Here is a 20,318-nt window from a genome sequence, read left to right as displayed (position 1 = left end):
TTTACTGCACATAGGCCCCTACAGCCTCCTTTGCCTTTGTGCCTCAAACACACAGTGACCTAATTTACTAATATATGAAATCAGTCTCTCACTAGCTTGAGTTACCTTTGTCTGCTAGAACATTTGCACAGCATACAGGCATTGTATACAGCCACAGCAGAGGCTTTATCCCTTACTTGCACAATTCCTGTCCTGGGTGTAATGAATGGCATCCAGTGATAGCTGGTACTTGGTAACAGCCATAAACAAGTAAAATCAAGCTAATCCTATGCTCCAGGGACTGTTTCAAGCTTGCTGAAACATTGAAAAGGGATGATGCAGTTTCATACAACATTTCCACATGCCATTTGACCATACAATCATGTCTTAGAAATCAAATACACCTTAATTTTAGAAGAAGGAAGGAATCTAACTCCACCATTAAATGTTAGGCTTAATTTTGTGGGCATAGAGAGGAGTTGAGTTGATACCACAAGCCATCATCTGAGTCCCCCAGAAAGTTTCCATCTGAGCCTGGTGAAAACAGGGATTTGGCTTCCAGAATCATTAATTAACATAATAAATCATTTGCAAAACAAAAAAGCACAAGTGCTTCCTGGGTTCCTGGCCTTCAGCCTCAGTAGTTATTTAGCCCAGGGTATAGTTTCATATTGTAAAAAAAGATCTGTCTTTTATTCTGCCTTGGACAATATCTCACTGTGTTAAATAAGGCCTTCATGTGAGAAAAACCCCACAGAGTTAGTCACTTCCACCTCTCGTACTTCTCTGTTTTTCAGTTGAGAAATCATGTGATAGCTGAATATGTAAATGCTGCTGAACTCCAAGGATTGTTTTCAAAAACACTCAGCACCAGCCTAACTTGCTTTCACTGACCTTGAAGTCATTCTCAACTGTACCAACAAAACGATTTAGAACAAATAGGAAAAAAGGATTTAGAAAAAAATTGCCATGTATTTCAGCAGTCCCATTTAAGTTACAGCCCTCTTACTAACAGTAAGAGGGAGAGGTAGAGTCACCATCCCTGGAATTGTTTAAAATAAGACTGGATGAGGCACTTAGTACCATGGTTTAGTTGATTAGATGGTGTTGGGTGATAGGTTGGACTTGATGATCTCAAAGGTCTTTTCCAACTTGGATAATTCTGTGTGAAATCCTCTTCTGATGAGTGGAGGACAGCTCCAGAATTGCCAGCATGAGTATCATCTTTTTAACTCTTTTTCCTTTGCTGCTACTGCCTCTGTACTGCCCTACCCACTCACAGAGCATGCAGCTGACTGGCCCTTACCTCTGCAACACAGGCCAGTGACAAACTAGGTGGTAACTGCAAGAGGTGACCATGAGAAATGCTCTGGGAGCACACCTAGAGTAATTTCTTTCCTCAGAGGTATGACACAAATGTTGCGTGCCCAAGGGACGCACATTTTTCTACTTGGGATTTCCAGCTGGAAGTTTCCTCCTAGAGTTAAACACCAAGCAAATCCTTCTTCCCCAAATTAAGCCAAAAGTCCCCTTCTTTCTACCCAATACTCAGAAGATATCCACAAGATGTTCTAGGTTTACCTGATCAAACTTCCATCTTTCTCACTTTCAGGAAGATATATTGATTGCCTGACTATAGCCTTAATATTTTAGACTGGAGATTTGATGCCCAATTTCCTGTACCTCATTGGCTCCAGCCACTGGCCTGCTGAAGAAATCCTGCCTTTGGCATTTTTGCTGCCTTAGGTAGATGAAAGCCCATAAAGCTAAGAAGAGCTGTATCATGAGTCAGACACACAGTTACTTAGCACTCATGACTTGGGTAGTTCCAGGCACACATAGGAGCGATTTAGCATCCAAAAGGCTAGCAGAAGATGAAGCTGAGAACTTTAAGCACAAAGTTAGGTGGCAGCACAGCAGAGGGTTTGAACATCTAATTTGAGATTTAGGTACTTTAGTTAGCAAATGGTACGCTACAGCACAGTATGCAGTATAACATAGATATTGAACCCCATACTAACCTTAAACATGCCAGTTTAAGCCCCTGAAGCAGTGAAAATTATTTGATGCTGTTCAGTCTGCATTGCTTTGGTATCAAGCTAATCCAATTAAGCCTCTCTCATTACTTCATCATAACTATATTACTTGTGGAAGACAGCACTGTATAATGGTGCATGAGGAATTCACACTTCCACTTCTCTATGCAGACATAACTTGATGCCTGTCCTTTAATTTCCAAATTAGGTTATGTGGAAGCTTCACCAAAGCTTCTGCCTTCAAAGATGCCAGTCAACATACCAACATCAAAATCAACTGTGAAATGTAATAGCATTAATTGAGAAGTAACAATAATTCATTTTGCTTGTGGATTTTGTTTCATTTTTCCAGATGAAATTAATAGTACAATATAAAGTCAATGCTAAGCCTTCAGTATGCAATTAAACATTTTGCCCCAGGCAGTTTTAATCTTTGTCATTTAAAAGCATTTTTAATCATGAACAGGAAGGTAAAATAAGATACCAGTTTCTGCATGCAGGACCAAGCAAGCAGGACGGAATACTCTTTAATGTGACCACTTTTTCAGAACAGACCTTAAGTGAGGCTTTTTCATGCACAGTTGATTTTGTATAAACTGATTGACACCTTTGGGGGTCGTCTTTCCACTGACTTATAATTTTGCTCACTCTTGAAAAAAAGCCTTCTGCACACCCAGTATTCTCTAGTTAAGGCTGAAAATTCAACTCATCATATTTACACAATTAAAAAAAAAATCCATTCTGCGTTGTTTTTAATTGCAAATCCTACTCAAGGGACCAATCCTCCTGCTTAGGAGGCAGCCCTGTGCCTTCTACTAGAGAACCAACTGCAGTCAATTATGGTAATGAAATGTCAATAAATATAAAAATTTAATACAGCCTGTTCTTGGTGAGTGGCAGATGAGGACTTGCCTCCCAGACAAATTTGCTGGTGCTGCAAATATTAAATGCACCTGAAAGAGTAGCAGGTTGCCTGAGAGCTCTCCAGTAGAGGGATGGAGGGAGATCCAGGCATCTACTGGGCTTTTCCATTATGGCATAATCGCTGCACTAAGGCCACGGATATTCTTGACATCCAGACAACTTCTTATTATGAAGTGAATATTGCATTTTCCCTACAAACTGGAACCTCAGTGAGGGATTTTGAGCTTTTATTTCCCCCCTACCCCTTTACAATTACAAAAGGGAGATTGAGTTGTTAAAGTTGATATTTATGTGACCAGTTTCTTAATATGAAATAGATGAATCATGTCACTGTGTCAGACTGTTATTCAAGTTAAAAGCAGCTGAAATAGGTTACTTTTTTCTGTCTTATTTATATATAAGTACATATATACTTATAAGTATACATACTTATATATAAAGAAACATGTATATGTGTAGTATAGAAAGAGAGAGAAATAACAGATGAACTATAAAGCAGTTTATGAAAGATGGTTTGGTTGAGATTTTGAAAGACTAGATCCTAGTTTTGTCACAGATATCTTTGTCCCTGAATAAGCGATTTAATGGCACTACTTCAGTTTTCCCAGGTGTAAAAGGATGCAATAAAACCTACCTCACTGGATACTTAAGCTTAATCCATTGACTTTAACTGAAGTATAAGCGCAGCTTCAAATGCTTTGCAGAGTTGAAGCAGTGTTATTCTTGACATTCATACACAAACAGTGTAACTTCATCTTTCTTGTACATTGCCTTCAGTCAATGCCTTGGGAGCACTAAGAGTACATATAAATAAAACGTCTTACTAAAAGCTAGTAACTTATTGATTACATTAAGGTCATAGCTAGGAGGAGTTATTTTTAATTCCTTTCAGTCGTCTCTCTATCTTGGCTGAAATTTTGTCAGGTTTAAAGTTTTTTTCTGTTTTTATTTTTCTTGCCTTACTGCTGTTTAAACTTGAACAAAGTCAGTTCAATGGTTTCAAAGTCAAATGACACATTTAAAAATACAAATTCCTTAACAGTTTTTTTAAAAATAAATTTTAAGTGATCAGTGCCTGGAAAAACAAAATTGTGCAGTATTGCTGTGTTTCCATTGGTGATACATGACTGCTCTTCACAAACTACTTCATTATGGGAGACCTTAAAGGTGGCACTGGAGTACTGGTACCATAAAGCAAATCATTAACTCTAAGTGTGCACATAGGATTGCGCTTAGTCTTATTTTAGAGGCAGACTTTACATATGCATGCTTACATGAAGTGTGGATGGCAGTTTCCCTGTTGTTAAGGAGGCTCCCAAAAGAGAACAGTATTGGTAATATTAAAGCATTTTGAAAACATGTCAATGATCTGTTTAAGGCTCAGCCACTTGATCAGGAGTGGTTTGTCACAGGAGTAAACTATGCATATGGCCATTTCCATGGAACAGTGGCACTTGCAGGGGATACCTAGCACTCTGGTGATAACAGAGCTAAGCTAAAGGCATTTCAGCTGAAGTAGTTGCTCAAATGACCCAGGTTCCTGATACACCAGTTGCACCCTGCCCCGTGCTGCTTTGGCTGCGCTGGAACTCACTGGTCAAACAGCTGCCAGCCCTGTCTCAGAGCCAGTTCACCCGAGCCCTGAGCTTCAACTCCCCATCACAGCATTCCTGTAGGCTGTGAAACCAGAGCACTTCTCCACTGGTCACCGTCCCATGACTTCTCATGAGTGGCAGAGGCTGATACAGCCATCTGCATGAAAACTTCTCTTAATGGGACTGACATTAGCCAGAAAAGTTTCAGTCTGCAAGCAGTGGGGAGGCTGCCCGAGATTCAAGGATTGCCCAGGGGTGTGTCAGCTATGACAAGCTTGAGAATGTTCCTTTTTTTAATGCAGTGCATTAGTTTCAGCTTTCTGTGACATCTATGTGTACAAGTGTCACTTTGGAAAGCTCAGAGAGAGGTTAGCCTTCCTAGAGGACAAGTGGGCAGCATGACAAGGAGCCCCAGACCAGTCCTGCTTTTTTCTTGCCCCAGGGAAAGTGGTTTTGTGTGCTGTGGCTGCTGTTTGGGAGAATGCAAGTGCAGCTGGCCCATGTCACACATCTGCCTGCTCCTCCTTCACTAGCAGGGGAGGACTCTCCAAAATAAATCTCCAACAAATACCAGGATTTTGTGTAGCTAAGGAGAACAAAACCCACCCACACACTATCTCTGTTTCCTGTGGGAACACACTGATATTTCTAGGCTTGAATAGGTGCTTCTGGCCAAGTTACAGACATTGGACCATTTCCCATGAGTACTGTGGTGTCTCTCTGGGGTGCAACACCCAGTATAGGCACAGAGCTCACTTTATCAGTCTTTCTTTCCAAGGTCGTGCAATTACAATGAGAACTAGAGACACCAAATGAATAAAGCAGGCTGATATGGGGACAGCTACCAGTGCAGTTTTCATATATAAAGCTTCTTAAATAAGCTAATAGAGACAAACTAGTACTCAGTGATATGACATACCAGGCAGATTTGTGGTCTAATAATAGAATCACAGAATCACAGAATGTTAGGGGTTGGAAGGGAACTCCAGAGGTTGTTGAGTCCAACCCCCCTGCCAAAGCAGGATCACATAGGGCAGGCTGCACAGGAGTGCATCCAGGCAGGCTTTGAAAGTCTCCAGAGAAAGAGACTTCACAACCTCTATGGGCAGCCTGCTCCAGTGCTCCTTCACCCTCACTGTGAAGAAGTTTCTCCTCATGTTGAGGTGAAACCTTCCATGTTCGTGTCTATCGTTCCTTGTTTTATTAGTGTGCACCACCAAAAAGAGATTGGCCCCCTCCACTTGACATCCATCCTTCAGAGAGTTTTAAACATTGATCAAATCCGTCCTCAGTCTTCTCAAGACTAAACAGCCCCAGGTCTCTCAGTCTCTCTTCATAGAGGAGATGCTCCAGTCTCCTAATTATACCTTCTCAATATAGACCACTGTTAAAATTGGTTTAGATATAAAATCACCTTGACTTGCTAATGTCACTAAAAGTGATCCTTTTATCCAGCTGTATCCCAGTTGTGTGTGATTGCTTGAAAGGTGCTGAAGTGTTTCTGCAGGTGTGACAACCAGACAGCAATACAATTCTCTTTCACAGGTGGATTATTCCATAATAGCATCCCAAGCTGGAGCCACCCTCAACAATCTGATGAGCCATGCACAAGAGCTAGTAGCAAAGCTTCGTTCCCTGCAGTTTGATCTACGAGAGTTTGTATGCCTCAAATTCCTGGTGCTGTTTAGTTTAGGTAAGTACACTCCACTCTTCATGCTGAATAGTGTGGTGTTTTTTTCTCTAAAAATATTGAAATATTTTGCCTTTTTTTTTCTTCTGAAAAGCATGATTTTGAGATACATTTAATGAGGTTCACAGTAATCTGGGTTTGTTTTGGTTGGGGTTTTTTGTTGGGGTTTTTTTTAATTAGCCCTTGCAAGAAAACTATGTATAAGGATTAAAAGTGTTTTTCTATGGAAATTATTCCTGAAACCTATGCAGTTTAATAGACTGTTACAAGCTTTCTGCATTTCTCTATGTGATTTTTTAATATTTCAGAATAAAATGCTATTAGAAAGTCTAGAGAACAGTGGGAAACACAGGTTGCCTTGTTTTCCTGTGATAATTAATACAGTTATATAAAGCAGGTGGAGTGGGGATATGATTGAAATATCCCTCCTTTTCAAAGGCATTTGTGGTAAGTATAAACAATCTTCTTTGCATATGATGGTTGCCATGTCATAACCCATAAATCAGGAATGTATCTTACAGTTTTTAAAGTGAAAGGAACTCTTAAAGTGCAAGTTAGTGATAACAGCTTTCTGACAGATCTGTCTAGGAAGTAAACTTTAAAGGGAAGATTGTTTTACACTAGTGGAGATGACACATAATGGCAAAAAATACCTATGCAAGACAAATTGGTTAAACCAGTGCCCTCCAATGAATCAGTCAAGAAGAATCTCTAGTGCTAGGGATAAAAAAGGGCTTGGGGAGATGGATTCTTGTTGACTTCATAAGAACAGATTTTTGTGTTTCAGGTTTGCACTTTGTTGACTTAACAAAGCTGGTCTAAATAAACTTTGGACAAGTGAATTTTTATTTACTGGCAGACAGTTGAAAGGAGAGACTTGAAAACATAAACAATGTCAGACCCAATCATACCTCCACAGCCAATTGTTTTGCCGAAAAGCAGTTGAGCCAAGTGCAACAATGAAAGAAATATGTGCAGTGGTGACATTTAGTAAAGTTTTTCTTTCATTCTCAGCTGCAAAAGAAATCTTTTGTAGAGGAATAAAATTCTACAAGTAAATTATTATAATACAATTGCAATTAGACTAAACCAGTTTTGATTACACTCTTACTGTCTTAAATATGTCCCTCCATGTGGTGTTCATAGAATTTGAACCAGCTTTGGAAAATTTTAGATGAAGCTGTCTTTAAATACAGGGAGCATAAAAGGCCAGTACTTCAGAGGTATAGGACTCAGAACATGGGACTGGGGGGGGTGGGCAGAGAGAAAAAGATTATTCTTAAAATTAGAGCAATGCTATCAGAATTGACTGTTGAGAAGTATGTACATTCTAAATCCTAGGTAGAGATGTTGGATGCTCCTAGTAACTGTTAGCATTTTGTATTCAGAGCCTCATTGCTTTCCATGTCTTACATTCAAAGAAGACAAAGCAAGCTGTCTGAGATTCTTTTCTGAATTAATATGAGGAATAACAAGAATTCGGATTTCCTAATTCCTAATAAGTAGGTTTTTCAGTCATTAGACAGCAGGACCGAAACATCTAAAGAACATAGCTTTCCTCTGAGAAAATATTTAGAGAATTCATCTCAATTCAGCGATATTTTAAATTAGCCAAATCACTCAATTACATTCGGAAAATTCTCACATTTATGTGACTTTTTTTTTATCGCTTTCAAGGCTTTTCTAGTCTTTAGCATTGATTTAGGAATTATTCTTCCACATCTAGCTCTTCTAATTCTCCCAGGTAGTGTTCTCAGCATCTAAAGCTGTCGGTCAGGAATACCTTGCAAGATTGTACCAATCCAGGTTATCCAGTTTTTCTCTTATTTATGCTACAATAACAAACAAAACTAACTCTGCTGTTGATAGGAGTCTTGTAGACACATTACTTGCATATATAAAGCTAGCTAAGCATCAGATACTACATGAATAAGTGGAAGGAATTACTGTACTTAAGTATGTGAATTTGACACATACCTGTGTCTTATAGGCATCTCTTCAGAGAAAAGGTTTGAATGCCAAAACCACATCATTTGGTCAAATATTTAAAAAAACTCAGCTGGCTCTTGTTGAAAATCTGGCCCTGTAACCTTTAATAGAAAGAAAAGCACTTAAAGACATACCAGCCTTTTCAACTTATGAGGATATTCACACCACAGTGTTTTCCAAACCCAATAAAACCTTATGCTATTGCTTGGCTGAAAAAACAAACATCTAATCTAAACCCTCTCAAAGGCAACACAAAGTCAATAATCCACAGAGTTAATTTATCGAGAAGAAGCTGTTTGGGTTCCTTAACTGTTTAGTTACTAGGCTGCCTTCTAAAACTATTGGTTATTCATGCCTGTACTGGATTGTCTGTCTCTTCAGGAGATGGCAGTCTCCTTCAGGGCAAAGAACTTTGCCTTTTTGCCTAACATTTCAGAAGTGATTATCTTGGTAAAGTAAGAGTAAAATAACATTCGAAACCCAAACCACTTAAAAATTTTTCAAAACGCAACTAAACCATATCAGTTTTGCTTGCTAGGTTTTAAACAAGAGAGGTGCTTGTTCTTTATCTACTTGTTAAAGGTTCCAAAGGCCTTATACAAGAAAATGCTTTGGATGACAGCATTTAAAAAGATGCTGTTGAAATTTAGAAAGATACATATTTATTGTAGTCTTTGCAGTGCACAACTCTTCCTGCAGTCAAACTGCATATACTCACTCCAGTGAGGGGCGCACCCAGGCACAGGAGCTCAACTTCTTTCTCCAGTGGGCCATTTAGTCTGTCTGGGCCCATCTGTCCAACACTGCCAATTATATGATAGTACAGTTGATTCAGCGATTAATCAGTAAGAATAGTTTGGTATCTAGTTTCTTAAGTGTGGCATCTCTGGTTTAATTCTGTATAGTAATAATGCATGTATTTGACCTTATTACTCTCTACAACTACCTGAAGGGAGGTTGTAGACAGACGGATGTTGGTCTCTTCTCCCAGGTGGCCAGTACCAGAACAAGAGGACACAGTCTCAGGCTGTGCCAGGGGAGGTTCAGGCTAGATGTTAGGAAGAAGTTCTATACAGAAAGAGTGATTGCACATTGGAATGGGCTGCCTGGGGAGGTGGTGGAGTCGCCATCACTGGAGGTTTTCAGGAGAAGACTTGATGGGGTGCTTGATGCCGTGGGTTAGTTGTTTGGGTGGTGTTGGATTGGTTGATGGGTTGGACGCGATGATCTTGAAGGTCTCTTCCAACCTGGTTTATTCTATGTATTCTATGTATTCTATGTAGAGTTAAAGTAAATTCTAAATTCCCTCCCTCAGTTATAAAAAGCAAAAGTCTTTAAAGCTAGGTAGTTCTTACCTCTTTGTACATAAAAGCTTTTCATGTCTCTAGATCTTCATACTTCAGTGACTGTTTACCCTCAGTGGTTCCTCATGCCATCCTGCAGTCCAGTCAATGCCAATCTCTGGAGAGGAGCATGTCCATCACACCTGGACTATTGTTCTCGGCAAATAACCAGTTCAGCTGAATCAGTCCTTCAGCTCTCGGGCTCCCCCAGGTTAAAAAGTCAGACAACAAACCAGTCACTCAAGCCAAACAGAATTTCACATTATTTTTACTGGAGCCAAAATGTGTTTCACTCTTTTCTTTCTTTTCCTGTTTTCTGGGGCATCATTCCTGTGTTTTCATATATAGAGATTCTCCTCTTAATTCCAGCTCAGGGAGTGAAGGTAAACATACCAAACCACAACTTAACTCAGGTATATCAGCCAAGTTTTTGTCCACAGCCTGAAGATATGTGGATTCAAAAAAAGATCAGTGGCCCAAGAGATACTGAAACCTAGATTTCCTTGACTACTTAGTTGCATTTGACAGGTTTCCTTCAAGCAAAAAGGGCCAAGATAGAGCCACAACAATTCAGCAACTGTAATCTCACAAGCAATAGAAAGTTAGTTGCCAGAGACACATTACAAAACAGAAATCTTTGACAGACTTGAGTCTTAAACCTAGTTTTAACAACTCCTTTATGAACTCCTATCCAAAACACAGGAACCACACACCTGAAAAAGATGCTCACATAGTTGTGTGTTTATCAAAAGACCTGTAAATGAGAATAAATATATCTGGCTTTACCCTTATCCCACAGTAATAATGTACCTAATTTTTCTATAGCATATAACCAGTATAGCCTGTGGTACACATTATCAAATATTACACCTAAAAATAAGTACAAGTTGTTTGTCTTTATTAATCAATGCTTTGAATTAAGATACACTCTCTAGGCAGAAAAAGCAGATGTGTCAGTTTTTTAATCTGTTTTACTTTTCATCACGAAATTTGTCATTAGTTTGGAAACTCCCTCCTTTCTTTGTCATAAATCAGAATTCAAAAATTAAAACAAGATAAAGCAACTTCGCATTTGCTGCTGAATTCTCTGATTCTGGGGCTGAAATAGATTGGCATGCTCCACTGAGATGCAATCTTGGCACCACTAAAGCCAAATAGAATTTCATATTGTTTCTACTGGAGCCAAAATCTGTCTCAGCCTTTTCTTCAATGTGCTTCCTATCACAGAATAAAGTTCAGATATTTTTTTTAGCAATTGCATTTAAAAATTAAAGATACTTGAAGAACCAAATGAGTGTCTTAAATGGGATACTTTCCATCTTCTTCTGATGCAACAGATCCCTTCATTTTACCATCTGGTAGCTCTATAGACTGGTCACTTAACCTGAAATCAGACATTGTTTTCTCTTTTCCAAAACTTCCCATTTGTCCTGCTAGTTTTTATTATCTGAACTCAGCAAGGATGATTTGTCAAACCTCCCATTAGAGCAGTTTGTAAAGTGAAATGCCAATAGGAAGAAAGTTAGACATCATTTGACCCATGTCCAGGCACTTGTCTGCCTGTGGAGGTAAATGCTAGACTAGGCAGCAGCTGACTGCTACTGCTCCCTTATCATTGTCAGGACACAGATAAATGTAGTTCATTTAAGAAATGAAGGCTTTATCAATGGACAAATAATTGCAGAGCTGCTATTGATCTCACATCTCACTTAACATGAGACAAGAGGAATCCTGTAGAAATGGCAAACATTTAATCGCTGTGGAGGGCAAACAATGGGCCTTGGCTTAAACAACAACAAAAGCCCAACAGAAAGAGAACTCCATTTTCAAACAAACCACAGCTTACTTAAGGGTTCAGCAGAAATCCATCTGGATCTGCAACGCTCCATTCCTGTTTCTGTTAAATAAGAAGAATATCAAGAAATTGATCTTTCCTTCCTTTTATTCTACCTGAAATGTCAGAGTTGAGATGGGAGGAGGTATTGGAGGTACTGGGCTCCACCATTTACAGTTTTGGAAAAGAAATGTTAAGATCTTCATGCAAATGAAGCAGGGTGAAATGAAGCATTTTCAGGGCAGATTGTACCCTCACCAATCACAGGACTAGAAGGAGCTTCCTGCAAATATGCACCCAAGGAGCAGCAGCACAAAACCTGCCTGTGCTGTGCTTCACCTAGTTCTAGTAACTCACATTGATGCAGTTATGCAACATTCTGAAGCTGAAAAACAAAACAGAACTAATGCTTAACAGCACAGAAAGAATAGGAGAATGAAATAAAGGAATTAGTGAGGTAGAAGACTTTATCAGAACAAAAGAATGTTTTGGCACTTACATCTATATTGCAGCCTTCCTAATAATCAAATTATACCTTCAACAAATATAGATCTGCCTTTTACACCCTCCTGTAGGACTACACTAGCTTTTCAAAGCACAGCCCATGAAATGTGAACTTACTGAGAACAGGAATTAGCCAGAAAGCTTCTTCTTCATCCAGAAAGCTTCTTCTTCCTTCCACCATTCTGGTATGTTAGTAGTAGAACAGAACTCATTAAACTACAAGGTGAGTGTCTCAGAATGCAGGAATTCATTCTTCAGCACAGTGTATTACTCGGCTCTGGCACTCCTTGCTCCAAGATGTAGAAGATGATGAAAGTTTCTGAGGTTACCAAAGTCACCTGGAGAACATAATGGAAGAAAATCCATTGAAATATGTAAACTTGCTAGGCTGTAACTGCTGCAGTCTGAGCGTCCACTCCTGGGTGATACTGCTCCATGCTTCTCTTCTTCTTACACTGTTCCCTGACTCCTGGGCACTGCCGGGGATCTAGATGATCCTGAGTGCCACCTCATCCATTCTCATGCTTGCATTGGGAAGATGTGAGCCATTTGTAGTTTTCAGGGACTCTTGAAGAAGTGGTGGTGGCTTGTCAGGATACCAAGCTCACAACAACTTTGTCTTCACAAAGTGCTGTTCAAGCAGGATCTGAAGTAGGTGTTGTGAATTTGAAGCAAAATGCATCATATGGCAGCCTTTCTTGGCAAGCCAGTGCAAGCTGGTGTCAGAGCTGTACAGGTCCAGGGACAAACTTGATATCACAAATATGTTCATTTCTTACTCACATTGATAAAGGGTACTACTAGGGTGTAAAGCAGTCTTCTAAGTGGTCACTCTAGTCATTTTTACTTGTGGTAGTTTCTAAATACACAACTAATTTTACAGCTGATTTTATATACTTATTTATTCATAATACACACGTATCACTGGGTAGTTATTATGAAATGGTTTCATTAAATCCCTTCACAGTTTTCTTACATTCCTCCATTCTGCTATCCAGGTGTACTTGCAAGATTGCACCTGGCAAACACCAGTAAGTGAGCAGTTGAGGGGTCCTGTACAATTAGCATTCAACCAGGGGTTTCAGGCTTCCCCACATTATATTTCAATTTAGAAAAATACTTACTGCACACTTCTCAAATCCAGGCTCATATCTCCACTCTAACATCTAACCACAGTGAGCATCAGAGGATAATAGTGGCAAAGAAACATCTCCTAAACTTTATGTAATCATTTGTAAGTCAGGAAGGATCGATTAGTATTCAGGAGACGTGACTGCTCAATATTTATACCATAGAGACTTGGCAGAAGCAAATAACAGTACATAAAGCCGCTGCTTGTCTTAATTAAATGCAGTATAATAGGTGTTAGGGGTTTTTTTTTTCTTAGTGAAATGACCAGATATAACTCATTCTGAAGTTGAGAGTTTAAAACTAATCAATATGTATTTATAACAAGGGAGGGACTGAATATCATTATTAGCTGACAGATGGCTAATAGATAAAACCAAGATTGATTTAAGGACATTTTTCTACATGCTATTTTCTAACAAACTATTTGCCCCCTTGGATTCTTGATTATTTTATGCTGCACTAACAGGATTTCAAGTAGACTTTTTGAAAAGAAATCTCATCTGCAGATGGGTCACAAATGTACAATGAGACAACTGGCTAGGATGATCCCTTCCCTGCATGAAACTTATTGATAGTTACATTTCCTAATGTTATAATTAGGAATCCTTAATGGCAGGTGATATTTTAACATGCTTCCTTAAAATGTACAATCTACATATGTGATGATGAACAGCTATTGATTGGCAGACAGTGCAAGGATGACAGGTACAATTCCAGGACACTTAACAGCCCAGGCTTGTCTCAAATTTCACAGCAAAAAGTTTTGAGAAGGAATATGAAGAAGGTATGTAAATAGATCTGGCATACTAAGTGTGAGAGGAAGAGCAGAGAAAGCAAAGTACTTGCTCTGGAAAGGTGATGGAAATGGACATAAAATTGCAGGCAAGTCAGAGGGAAGACATGGCTTCATGATGCTGAATAACTAGTGATAGGTAAGGAAGGAACAGCTACAAGACTTTGAAAGTGAACACAGCTTGTCAGATGTAGCCTAGATAAGGGAAGATGCAAAATCATGAGGTACCTTGGCAGCACTATTTGCTGTGGTGGCTGAGATGAGGCAACGTGGTATTTGTTAAAAGTTTAATGTAGTAAACAATGGCTCCTGTGCATATGCCATGGAAGCCAATGAGAACACATGTTCAGGATAAGATATGTAATATTAGTTTAGGAGTAATTGTATTAGAAACAGACAAATTCAAGGGTGAAGATCACTGTCTTTTGGAAGACCACATCTCAGAGTATAATGGAGACTCTGTTTCTTGAAATCTGAAATCAAGATGACCACTTTTCTAAAGTTATTATTATATAAGCTCAATCAAAAGTTACTGACTTGATGTCCAGCTTCTAGATGATCTACAGCTTGCACTGAGCATATAGCTAAAGGAGTAGCAATGATGATTAAATAGGTCCTTTCTTCTCCCTACATCCATGAGGATGAATTTGATAGGCAAGAAGTTTAAATACCACAGTTTTTACAAACCTTTCTCTATTTGCCAAGTTCAAATTTGGTAATTTCTGATGTGAGCAGTTGTCAGCCATCTTATACAGTCTCTTGGTGCTGCATATCCCATATTGTCTTGGAAAGTAGGAATAAATCTCTTTGAGATGATGAGGGCCAGGAGAATAGTGAAATAACCACATTGCTCCTGGAACATTTAACTCTTCTCTGGTTCTTAAGCAAAGCAGCCAGGCTACTCCATTCTGCCACAAGAAGAGCTAAACTATTCTACTTTAATCCTCTGAGAGAGTAAAGCAAATGAATATGGACAAAACCTCATTTCAGAATCATCTCATGAGGGGTGTTCTCCTTTCATGGTGCCAGCATTGCCCAACAGAGAAATCAACCCTCTTGTCTTTAATTTGGCTTCTGACTATTACTGACTATGAAGCTTTGAAGTCTCTTAAATGGTATCTCAACCACGGTATCTGGTAAATGGAAACAATAGTTATCTACCTTTGTAAATAGTGGTGAAATCCAGAGTATTAAAGATACTCTCTAAGGTACAACCAAATTGAAACAACATTGTTTGAAATATCTATAGATACAATGAGAAAGACCATGGTTAAAAAGAATCAGATTTAAAATATGCTGAATAGAACGTGAGAAAATTTGATCCTTTTCTTTATAAATTGCTCAATATGAAAGTAGTTCTTTGCTGTGTTTTCATGTCAGGGTCTAAAACTTTGCAAATCCAGAGAGACTATTTTCAGAAGCTGGCTTTAGCATATGGACAAAGTGGATTTTCTTTTGCCCTGTTCTTTTGTTTCTCTGGGGTTTTTTATTCCTTCATAAAGAAACAAAACCAAAGACACACTCCTTTACCTTTAATGTGTGAAAACTTGTAGCAAAGCCAAACAAAAATCAGATCAATCCTTAAACTTCTTACAGATGTTAAATGATGATGTTTGAAATGACAACTTTGGTAAACAACCATTTGCTCCCCAAGAACACTTGCCCAGTGAGCTGAGAGGTTTTAGTCCAGCCTCCCATGCAGGCTCCACACATCATGTAGGCAATATGAAAGAAGGTAGGACAGTGTCTATCTTACAAATGCTGGGATTATAAAGTATAGTTAAGAATTAAACTAGTAGTTTTCATTAATAATCTTTAATCATTCATCTTAGCCCTGAGTGTAGGAGTCATGAATGATAAAATTCTTGCAGAAATTGCAGAGGTAGCCTTCTGTTTCATGGCCGAGGTTTTTTTAATAAACTCCATTAAATATAGGGGAACTGTAATAATCACTCTTGATTTGTCCTGATTTGATCTGGTAAAATGCAGTACATGTTGCAAATTCATTTCTCATGTAACTACTGAGTACAGTGGCATTATTTGAGGCATGAATTTGATTCAATCTGATCATTACTGGTTTATGTTGTCTGGTTGTCTGACAGCTGCAAGCCATGGGGGCGGAAAAATTAGGGGGGGAAGAAAAAAACCCTGTCCTCAGCAAGCACTTTTCATGGGGTTTTGGGTTTGTGGTGGTTTTTTTTCTTTTCTTTTCTAAAATGCATGGTTTACAAGGTTTTGAAAGAACAATAGGATTAGATACTTGAGAGAAAATTAGGTCATATATTTGTTAGATACAAATCTCACAAGTAATTAGAAACATGAGTACCAAGCAATATTTGTATTCTGCGCTGCTGCCTTTGTGTGGAGACGCTGGGGATTTCAGAATAACCCAATCAGCGTGCCCTGCACTTTTCCCCTCTCTGTTTATAGAATACTAGTAAGTATGGCTTTTAAACACCTCCTGTGAGGGGCAACAGTTACCTGCATATAACCTACATTTACATTTGTCCCCACTTTTGCAATTTCTGTCTCATTTTTAATATACATTTTAGATGTTTAAGGTGCAAGTTTGAATGTGTTATATATGTAACAGAGGAAATATGGGATTATATAGAGCCTTTTTAGCTGCTATTCATAAAAGTGTTTAACATCAGTGTCTATTTTTGTTAGCCAAGTTAACCAGCATAATATGGGAATAAATAGCTCTATATTAAGATGTAGACATGAATGAATATCCTTAACCTTGTAGGCAGTAAGACCACCCTATTGTCTTAATTTGAACATGTGTTTAAATGCTTCACTGAACACACTAAAGGAATATAATGGCTAGATTCACTTTGCACTCATAATAGACAACTTACTAAATACTTTCCAAATGAGAATGTATAGGCTAAAACCTGCTCTGCATGCGTTTCTAGCTGAAAATACACATCACAGAGGCTCTTACCTGAAGGTTTTATGTGGGTGACTGTTGGCCATTTATTGGAGGCTCACTGCAGACTACCCCAAAATCACTTCTTTTTCTTACACCTTTGCTGCTTGTGCAAGATCAGACACTGGAAGAGAAATTAAAGCAATGGCTGTCTCTGAGGGAGTTAAAATAGAGAGGTGAAGTATTGTAAAGACAATATGAACAGAAGTAGCAGGAGAATTAAACAGGAAGCCAGGCAGAAAGAAAGAATCTGCAGGAGTGATGGGAGAAGACTGGCAGAGAAGAGGATATCTGGGCAGAGCAGAAGCCAGAGAAGCCAGACACAGTTGATGAAAATGAGGGACAGCAGTAATGTGGATCAGAGAGACAGAGAACAGAGGGTTTGAGATAGGGAAGGAATCAAGAAAAATGGGGGGGTAAGCCAGGAAGGAAAGAGAAACTATGGAACTGTGATCAAAGTCAAGCCAGAGGTGGAGAGAGAGGAAACAGAAGCAAACAGGAAAGAAACAGTGAAAGAAACTTCAGAAACAAACTTTATGGTCCAGCCTTGATTGCATCTGTGATCATGAACTGGGAAGCAGAAGGGGGCTGTGCAGAAATACAACATGTTCTGATGTGCCAGTGTGTGTCTCAATGACTTCTGCTGGCAGGAAAGGGGAGGGGGAGTGAAAAATTGCAATTCCCTAGGCTCTGGCAAAGCTGCTGCCAAGGCTGGATGATCCTCTCAGAGTAGGAGTCCCCCGTATTGCTCCTGTGCGTGGTCACCAAGCATGGGACAAACTGAAAGACTGAGTCCCCAAACAGTCTGCATGGCTTGAAGTTTAATCTGCACATGTCCATCTTCCTAAGGATATTTTAGGAGTTGTTATTTATAAGATTATTCAAAGATTAATCAGGAAAATAATACATTTAATGTCATCTTCAGTACTGGGAGGGTTTGATGTGTATTTTAAACCTTGCTTACAAGTGAAGGAAAGTCTCATCTCAAGAAAGAGAAAGAGTTCAACATCAGAATAGGGAATGACACTACAACAATATCTTTCCTCTCTCCCAACACCAGAATTGTAATATAGATCACTGAACTGTTCAGGATAAGATAGACAATGCTATCCAGTCTTTCACTGGGGGAAAGTCCATAGACTACACAAAATAAATGGGACAGACTGTTCTGCAAGTCCAGTCTGAGGCAGGCTGGATGGCTGGTAGCTTCAGAAAGACCTTTCCTCTTGTCTAAGTAGCCCTCTTCCAGAAGGGATTTGGATTTAGAAATTGCAGTCAGCAGCAGGGTTGAAAAGGACAGATTTCAGGCTCATGTCCCCTAAAGAAGTGCTGGAAAAAAAGCACTGCACACTGAAAATATTCTGTCAGAGAGGAACATTGCTCAGAGTTTGCCAGTGTCATCCAGACTGCACACTGTGCTCCAGCTGGCCAGCTCTTAGCTCCATTTCCTCTTCCTTTTTTGTTTTGAGACAGGGAAAAAAGACCCCCACAATTAATGAAAAACATAGATAAAAATACCAGAGATGAAGTAGGGAACAAAGGGGGAACAAAGCAATTAAGAATATTCCTACTAAAAATTCACTAGTTATACTGTAAAATTCAGAGATCGTTGTGCCACTCAAAAAGGCAGCAGAGAGATGCAGACACTTTAAAGAGCTTTCAATTACTTACGTGCCTTTGGCTGCCTTTCATGATTCTGTGGCACTGGAAACAGCTATGGTAAATGTATTTTCTCTGCATTTGCCTTTCTTGACAAAATAGCTTCAATATTTTGATCTCAAGAATAATCAGCTCTTTTCCGTTTCCTTTTCAACTAACTGCAGACTTTTGCAAGTTAAAAATTAATGACAGTTTCTCTTGCTTTTTGGGGCTTGTTTTTTTTTTTTTGTGGTTGTGTTTTTGTGCTGGTTTTTTTTCCCCACAGAAAGCTTCTGTGCTCTTTACTTAAAAAAAGAAAAAGGAAAAAAAAAGGGAAAAAAATTCTTTTTCATACAACCTTTAAGTATTAGCCTAAACAGCATTCAAAACATTCTCTCCCTGCTTCTGCAACACCACACAAACCAAATTCCACCACAACAAAACAGCCTAGCTCTTGGAAACCATTATTCTGAGGATGAAACATTGTGTTGTGTCCTTTACCACTATTACAGGCAGTCAGTCTGCTAGAACATATTGGGCGATTATAGGTTAGTCTTTTCAGAGAAAGCCATGGGTTTCAACTTAGCAGTAACCATCTATCAATTCTTGAGATTATGCCATGATTTACTGTCACAGCATCATGTATTCTCTGATTTTCTGCCTCCTGTGAAACATTGTGCTTTCCTTTTCTATTGATGTATCAACTATAATAGTTACAAGCAGCTACAGAAAAATCAATAGCAAACTTTCATTACTGTGCACATGAAGAGTACCATGCTGTGAGAGCACCTAGCTGTTAAATAGTTACCAGCAGTAAGGTAGACTGTAAATGTCTGTTATTTTGCACTAAATGAAGAATGTCTGAATTTGAGACAACAAATACCTAGGGTTTTTGACACCACTGGATTCTGTGCAGGGAACTGTGTTAGGGATAGCTCCAGCCAGAGGCTAGCAGGGGTCTGGAGGTCTTTAATTCCTGCTCCTGATGTTAAATCCATGAATGGGTTGTCTATGGAAACATCACATCCACATCTGACCAAACATTTGAGCCTCAGCTGAGCAGTGAACAGAAATCCGGAGTTTACCAGACTTATTTCTGCTGAAATGTTAAAAAATGTGCTGAGGCACTGCCTTACCTAAGAGCCTTCAGTCCTTCCAGATGAGAGCATCTTGTCTGGAAATCAGAGATAACTGAGAAATACCTTCTAAGAATCTCATATTTGAAATGCAAGTGTAAGAGTATTTCCGCTGTCCCACATTTCTCTACCCTAACTGATGAGTAACCCTGTTGCCAGAGGAACTTTGAGGTAGGCTTTCCTCCATCTTTCATATTACTCTGTTTAAAACTGGAAGCAATGAGAATGAAGAAGAGTGGTATACACATCAAAGTCCAAAAGCTGACAGTCCTCTGGGTGCCTTTCCAGTGTTCCCTGAATGTGAGCACTGACACTTGCAGTTGCAGATGTCCCCATGTGGGCTTTTGTCACTCTTGTTTGCCAGACTACTTCCACACCTTAGCACAGATGTGTGTCAGAGTAAAAAATGAAACTTGCAGCTTCCCCTCAGATCAATAGGCAATGTCAGAAACAATATGCTTTGAAATACTGCAGCAGAAAAATTACTTACCTTAGTTGTGTTTGTTGTCCATGAAAGCAAGACAGAAAGTACAGGAGAGCAAAGCGCTGCTATTTTCTACCACCTAGCAGGGAGCCCAGCAAGGGAGACAGAGACGATGGGACAGGAGCCCTGTCTCAGGGCTACTAGTTCTGCTGTCACTCAGTGAGGAGCACCACTGCATGGTACATTGCATTTGAACAAATTAAGCGTTGTCAACATCTGATGACTGACACACACATGTAGATGATGGAACCAAACTCGTTGGCACTTCTCATCTAAGACAGAAAATGTTTGTCAATGCTAATTTGGTATT

General features: G+C 39.2%; 1 protein-coding gene across 3 annotated transcripts in view; it reads left to right on the top strand.

Annotated features, from left to right (window-relative positions):
- NR5A2 (nuclear receptor subfamily 5 group A member 2) overlaps window positions 1-20,318 on the top strand; it is a 95,268-nt gene that overhangs the window by 62,942 nt on the left and 12,008 nt on the right. For all 3 annotated transcript variants that reach the window (XM_009900883.2, XM_054165099.1, XM_054165100.1), the window contains one exon: window positions 6,080-6,227. In XM_009900883.2, coding sequence (XP_009899185.2) covers window positions 6,080-6,227 — 148 coding nt within the window. The remainder of the gene's footprint in view (window positions 1-6,079; window positions 6,228-20,318) is intronic.

The sequence above is a fragment of the Dryobates pubescens genome, chromosome 11 (assembly GCF_014839835.1).
Source record: "Dryobates pubescens isolate bDryPub1 chromosome 11, bDryPub1.pri, whole genome shotgun sequence".
Taxonomy (NCBI): domain Eukaryota; kingdom Metazoa; phylum Chordata; class Aves; order Piciformes; family Picidae; genus Dryobates; species Dryobates pubescens.
This window is presented reverse-complemented; position numbering and strand designations above follow the sequence as displayed.